Genomic DNA, 7,682 nt, shown 5'->3' with positions numbered 1-7,682 from the left:
AACGAGGTGGTCGAGAAAATCGCCTTATGCCAGACCGACCGTGCCCTTGCTGCGGCAGGGGACTGCACTGGGCAAGTGAATGCAAATCCAAATTCCATGCTGATGGTCAAACCCTCGGGGGTTCGGGAAACGGGGGGAGGAGCGCGAGACCACGCGCAACGACAACAAATACGGTCCCGCAGAACAAGGCTGGGCTCCCGCGGAACAAGGCTTGGCCAGCATGCTCCGACCAGCCACAGCTGGAAGTGCAGGAGTGGACCTGGCCACCGCCCAGTCAGTAACTCTGGATACCACAGCAGTTGTTCTCATCCCCACTGGGGTGAGGGGACCTCTTGGAAATGGCAGGAGTGCTCTTTTGTTAGGGCGTTCCTCAACCACACAAATGGGGCTTTTTGTTCTGCCTGGAATAATTGATGCTGATTTTACGGGAGAAATCAAAATTATGGCTTGGACACCGTCTCCGCCTTGTTTTGTTCCAAAAGGACAACGAATTGCACAATTAGTACCTCTCCCTTCCGTGACCATCCCTGGGGAAGGGAATCGCAAAGGGGGATTTGGGAGCACTGGAAAACCTGTAGTTTTGTGGTCAAAGCAAGTGTCTAAAGAACAGCCTTTGTTACGTTGCCAGGTCCACGATAGGCACTTTTCTGGTTTGGTGGACACAGGAGCAGATGTCACTATCATTAATATATCAGACTGGCCTCCTGAATGGCCACTGAGAGATCCCACCTCCGCTATTGTGGGGGTAGGAGGTCTTCAGAAACCCAAACAAAGTGCAAAGATACTAACTTTCAAGGGACCTGAGGGTCAGATTGCACATGCAGCTCCTTACATCCTCCCCGTGCCCTGTACATTATGGGGCTGTGCCCTGTACATTATGGGGCCGAGACTTGTTAAGCCAGTGGGGAATCTTCCTGAAAACAAATTTTCAATAGGGGCTATTGACAAGCAGCAGACCCTTTCATTGACATGGAAATCAGAAAAAACTGTTTGGGTAGATCAATGGCCCCTGAAAAAGGATAAACTGCTGCATTTGCATGACTTAGTACAGGAACAATTGGCCGCTGGCCACATTGTACCTACTACCAGCCCGTGGAACACTCCTGTGTTTGTAATACCTAAAAAAGGTGGCAGATGGCGATTGATACATGATCTTAGAGCGATAAATGCAGTCATTGAGCCCATGGGTGCGCTACAGCCTGGTCTTCCTTCACCTTCTATGCTGCCTCAAAATTGGCCAATAGCCATCATTGATCTCAAAGACTGCTTTTTTGCTATTCCTCTACACCCAAAGGATGCACCACGGTTTGCATTCTCTGTACCAGCTGTCAATCAGGAACAGCCCACACGACGATATCATTGGACTGTGTTGCCACAAGGTATGCTAAATAGCCCAACTATCTGCCAATTAACTGTAGCAAATGCTTTACAACCTGTCCGAAATGCAAACCCTCATGTTATAATTTATCATTACATGGACGACATACTTATAGCTGCTGAAAAGGACAAAGACCTGCAGATAGTCGTCTGCCAAGTCCGCCTTGCTGTCCAAGGAGCAGGCTTGCAGATAGCTGAGGAAAAGGTCCAACGTGAACCACCCTGGAAATACCTAGGATGGAAAATTACAACTCACCCCATCCAGCCACAAGCACTCCAGCTGGCGTTACAAATAAAGACTCTGAATGATCTGCAAAAATTGTTGGGAACTATAAACTGGCTCAGACCTTTTCTGGGTATCACCACACAAGATCTGCACCCTCTGTTTCAATTGTTACCCCTGACTAACCGAACCTTATGTATCTAAAACCACACAACTTTTTTTTACAGGAATGGGGCATTCGCCACATCACTGGAATTCCACACTCCCCTACAGGGCAGGCGATCAGTTGAGCGTGCCCATCAAACGCTAAAGCAATTGCTAATTAAACAAAAAAGGGGGAGTCTGGAAGATCCACCACAGGAACGACTGTGGAAAGCCACTTTTGTTTTGAATTTTCTAAACAGAGACAACACTGAAATGACACGAGTGAATCGACATTTCGGAGCTTCCCCAATGTTCAAAACATGGCCAATGGTCCATATTCGTGATATGGCCACTGGACAGTGGGAAGGCCCCGTGCCATTGATAACCTGGGGGCCAGGGTATGCTTGTGTTTCCGCAGGAAACGGTCCCAAGTGGATACCAGCACAATTCATTCAACCACATCTAGAAGCTGAGCAGCACGAACAATCATCAGAAACAACAAAGCAGTGAATCTTTTCTGCTCACAAAAGTGTCATTGGTTCTAATGTTATAATGGTTATGTTATGTTTACCATGTTTGTTTAAAGCATAAATCAAGTCATGTATGCTCAAATGCACACTGTACTTGCCTTACAAAGTATGATGACTTATAGTAGTATTAATAGCATAGGTTCAATGTAGTCATTAAGATGTAATCTGTACATTAAACAAAAAAGGGGGAGATGTGGGAGAACAAGGGGTTAACAGGATTGTGGAAGAAGCAGAGACCAGGAGAAGAAGCAGGAACAATGGCAGAAGATGGCCCTTAAGCATCTCCGGACCTGTAAACAGGACCTGTAAACAAGGCCTGGCGCCCCTGACTGATGGAGGGGAATTCCACCTGCCTGGCAATTGGGGGGTTGCAGGGGAGTGTCGGTTGGGAAAGAATAGACACTGGTACTATATAAGCTGCTTGTTGGTTATAATAAACGATTCTGGTTGTATCACCGACCGGGGTCCATGCCTTCATACGCTACACATTAATACTATGTGTGGATTTTAATGCATTTTGTGATTAAAGGGGAAGCATAGGGAGTATAAGTCCTTCTGGGCTAAATGTCTATTATGCCTCTAATTTCACTCGTCTTTATGACTCAGCTGATCCCTTCCGTTTCTATGGCTGTTCTCTATTTACACAGATAGTTCATAACTTTCAGCAATACACAGTAAATTGCTAGCCCTATGAAATTAAATTTCAAAGTTAACTTCAAGTCATATCACTAGGTTTAAGGTATTAGCAGATGGAAGCTGAGCAGTTTTGACAAATACATTGAGATTAAACTTAGATTGTAAATAAAAAGATTACTTCAACCTCATGACTTAAAGTAATGCTTTCAGAAATTGAACAGATGACTGAAAGACAAAAGACAACATTGTCATATAGTGTGTTTGTCCATAAAAATATGGAGCCCTGTCCTGCCATAAAGATTACAGGACTGAAGCTCAAGATATACTCACTTCAATGTAAAGATAAACTTAGGTTTGCAGATGGCTTATAAGGAAGATATGGTGTATTTGTATTTCCAAATTGTCAGCCCCAAGCTATCAAAGCCTTAAATCTGTTTTGAGTAATTAAGAGGAAAGCTGTATGAAGTTAGCTCATTTTTCCAGGTTTTTGTTACCTATTAAAAAGTACACACTGTAACAAACTTAGGACAAAATGTGTAGGTTAAATTGTATGACTAAAATTTAAGAAAAAAAAAAAGATTAAAGAAAGAGAAATAGGTGAAATAAGACAAAGCACATTAACTACGCTTTGACTTAATCAACTAATTGTTTTATAATAAACCATTTTTTTTAATGTCTCTGTAAGGAATATTGTGGCAGGGACCTGAACACATCAGCAGGCTCTGTAACCCTCTCTCTGTAACCCCTCTCTGCAATCTCTTCCCCTCACTGAGTGTTTGACTGCTTTTATTTAAGGCCAGCTCACTTTCTCTTGCAGAAAGGCCGACCCTTGCTGCTCCCTGGCAGGTTATCTGCCATTTCCTCTTCCACATGTTATTAGTGCCTCAAAATTGTATCTCCTCTTTTTAATAAAAATAAATGCAAATTCCAGAAAGTTCTTTTGTAGGTCTCACAGTCAAGTTAACCTAAATAAACTGGTCAAAATCTTTTTGAGAGTAAGAGCTAATAATAACCCATGGTAGAGGTTTGCAATAAATTATTCTCCTCTGTCTCTCTGAAAACACAGAAAAAGCTGTGTTTGGAAGAAGAGATCAGGTTTACTTCAATAGGGTTTGCCAAAATAGATTGACAGCAGATTTCAGTTACCTTCTAAAAAGTATTTATGAATCTTCTGTTAAACTTGCCAGTTCTCTGGTGTCTGTTTATATATTAATTTCTGCATTACTAAAGGCAGATAATTTTTCTATTTTTAACCAATTTCTGACAATTAGACTCATATATGAAACCCTGTAACACAATACTGGCAAGTCTGTGTCCACAGTTAAAACTTGTTAAATTTATTGAGATTTATGTAGTACACATATACCTAAACACTGTAGATCATCTCATCTGTTAAAACATAGTTCCAAAAAATATTCAGGTTGAACTCCTTTCTAGCTTCCTGTCAGTAACTTGTTATGTTTCATTATAAGTAATAAAAAATGCATGAAATTAATTTCATTTCAGTTTTGAAAAAAAGCAATTCAACGTTAAAAGGTCAAAATCAATCCTGATTGATATATTGCAAGACACTTTGCTTTGTTTGCTTTGAATTTCATAATCTATAGCGTTCATACTCCAATAGTGATGGAAAATGTGTTAGACTCTTACTATTTAGCTGCGAGAATGTGTGTGGATGTCAGGCATAGTGCAAAGCTGTCATTCTGTACTGGAACAATACCAGAAGAATGTGTGTAGGACTGGGAATCGTGAGTTAGAATTCCGGCTGTGCCATTTGCTATTGCCCAACCGAGCCAGATCATTTTTCTGTTTCTAGTTTCCTCTATTTAAAATGCACACAATAAAATTTGTATTCACCTTTATTGTTTGTCAATATTTTACAGAATCTTGACTCATAAAGTAGTATGGGATTATGAAATGTTATTGCATGCTGTACCAATGCAGATTATGCAGCTGTTTACAACACCACAACTTCAACCATTTTGCTTATTTATAGATCTAAGATGTTGAAAAAGTACAGCGGGTTTCCACCCAGACAGTACATTTGGAGCATGATACGTATCCAGTAATACTTTGGGAAGGATTTAGGGGCCTAACTTTGTAGTTTTAGAACAGATTGTCAGAATTAATTTTTTGGTTACCTCTGAAAAAAATAGATAATGCAATACTCAAAACACTGGACACAGAACTACAAAGACATTGTCGAACTCCTACAGTAATATACTCTACCAACACAGAGATTACTTAGGGTTCATATTTGAGGATTTAGTTCAATGTCATTCTGAACAGAAAATTTCATACAAACAAATGTTTTATTCTCACCCAAAGTATTTTCATCCCATTTCCATGTGCCTGATGCTCCTCCCAGAAGCAATTTCTCCTGGCATAAATAGCTCTTACAGAGCTGTTAGTTATTAGGCTCATTTAAAGGATAGATAATTGAGAAGAATGAGTACTGTCCAGGTATTGAAATGCCTCTAGATACTTTGTCAGATGGTCTTTAGAAACATAGCTAGTCATTATCATCTCAATAAGATGGTTTTGGAGAAAAAAGTATAGCAAAAGCACCTCAGTGTGACATGGTGAAATATTAATTTATTTACTCTTGAGTTAAACCCATAAAATAGTTTTAAGGCTTACCTTAAGAGTGAACCATAATTGTGAGCAAAGTTTACATTTGTAAATACAGAACATATTTGTTTATCCTGTTAACAGTCAACATATGGTATTGGTTAATACTAATTTTAATACAGGTATGACTAATAATACAGTATTTGGTATGACCTTATTCAAGTGAAGTACATAATTACAAAGAAAATATTAAATTATTTTCAGAGAGAAAATGTGGAGCTACCACTAAAAGGAGCTACAATGCTCAAAATGTATGGGTCTTCTAAAACTGTACTTTGAGTTATATATCCCCTATTTCTAAATAACAGCTTCATATATAGAAGCTCAGAATGAAAACAGAGCAAACATATTTAATTACTAATTAACTACTTTCTTTCTAAGTGATGAAAAAAAATGAAATTGAAAACAGATAGAGAGATTCTGTAAATTCTGTAGTAGAGCTGCAGTGAATAATGAAGAATATATGACTTTCTAAGTAGCCAAAATGTAAATACCCCACAAATGTAGTTAACTCTTCTATTTCTTAGTTTTCTAGAGGAAGGAATGCACATAGAATCACACTATTCTTTCTGTGCTTCATTTTCAAACTTTTTCTTTATCCCTCTCCATTTCATACCTTTTAGCTATTTTTTTTTCTTTTTTTTATTCTTATGGTAGTAATTTGCATAATTTGCGGAATTTAGGTAACACTTTTATCTAGATGTATTAGAACTTTTAGTTTTTAACATTATTAGAATACCTAATGATTTCTGTAATAGAACTACAGTTTACTTTTAACAGCCATGGTAGGGGGTGGAGGAGATCCTCACAGAACTGACCAGACCTCAGTACAATGAGATGTGTTTAGTGTATTTCCTCAGATCATTCAAATATTGAGAAGGCTGTTATTGCAAGAAAAACTACACCAAAACCAATCAGGTAAAATGACAGCAGCTTTTAAATTCACCTGATAAACATATTGTAATTACTTTTTATTTTCCAATTGAACCCTTGTTCTCCTTATGCCGTTTTCTTCTTTTAAATAGCCTATGCGTTTTGATTTGAGTTTTTTTGGAGATCAAGAGGGAATCTTTCACTTGTTATGACCTTTTTTCTGACACTGAATGTGTTTTCCTTTTGGCTTAAACCTGCATGTAGTAATGAAAATATTGTGCTTTGGGATGAAATCAATAGGATTTCTTTTGTTTGCTTTATGTTGTTCTTCCGTATGCTTGTGTAGGTTGCATTGAATACAATTCTTTGGGTTAAATAATCTGTAATTTCTAAGACACTGAAGCTGCTTTTCAATCATAGAATCACAATATCATTTACGTTGCAAGGTACCTCTGGAGGTCATTTTGTCAAACCACCTGCTCAGAGCAGGCTTACCTTCAGTACTAGATGAGGTTGCACAGCGCCTTGTACAGTTCAATTCTGAAAAACTCCACAGCCACTTTATAATCACAAAACCTGTTCCAATTCCTACACATCCTTATAAATTTTTGTTTTTCTTGACACACAGTAAAAATTTCCCTTGCTACAAATTGTGACTACTGCCTATGGTCCTTCTGCTGTGCACCTCTAAGGGAAGTTTGGTCCACCTTGTCTACAGTCCCCTTTCAGCTAGGTGAAGAGTCACTACTCTCATCTTCAGGCTAAACAAACCCTGCTGCCTGAGTCTCTCCTCAGATCCTGTATCAGTTGCAAATAAATATCAGGGTTTGGAAAAACAAAGAAATTTTTTGTTTTCAGTTGCTGAGAACTTTTTTTTGTAGCTTGATAGTGTAATAAAACTTGAATACAAATTTACTACCCTTCACCGGAAGTCCACGAGATGGTGCTAGAGAAGGACGGCTTCAAGTTGTACCTTATTAGCTGCTTTCGTCCTTGGTACTAGTTAGCCCATGTAATTTGTCAGAATCAATGAACAGAGAAGCTGGTAGAGAATCTGCTTCTTTACAGCTATTCAAATATACATGGAATATGAGAAGTCTTGTTTAAAACACACAAACATCGGAGGAATTTAGTGTGCCTAGTGTGCCTAGACAAATCATGGGCAAATAGAAACAAAACCAAAATGACATTTAAAAAATCTCTGTTTATACATATCTTTTACTTCAAAGCATGCCATGTGTTTCCAAAAGCAGCAACACTTAAGATAG

At 38.8% G+C, this 7,682-nt stretch overlaps 1 protein-coding gene across 1 annotated transcript; it reads left to right on the top strand.

Moving 5' to 3' along the window:
* Positions 1–382: 382 nt before the first annotated feature.
* On the top strand, positions 383–1,804 carry LOC106894887 (endogenous retrovirus group K member 18 Pol protein-like). Its single transcript, XM_014953878.1, has one exon. It carries the CDS (start codon positions 383–385, stop codon positions 1,802–1,804), a length of 1,422 nt encoding a protein of 473 aa, XP_014809364.1.
* The last annotated feature ends 5,878 nt before the right edge of the window (positions 1,805–7,682 follow it).

This window comes from Calidris pugnax, unplaced genomic scaffold, assembly GCF_001431845.1.
Source record: "Calidris pugnax isolate Ruff unplaced genomic scaffold, ASM143184v1 scaffold178, whole genome shotgun sequence".
NCBI classification, from domain to species: domain Eukaryota; kingdom Metazoa; phylum Chordata; class Aves; order Charadriiformes; family Scolopacidae; genus Calidris; species Calidris pugnax.
This window is presented reverse-complemented; position numbering and strand designations above follow the sequence as displayed.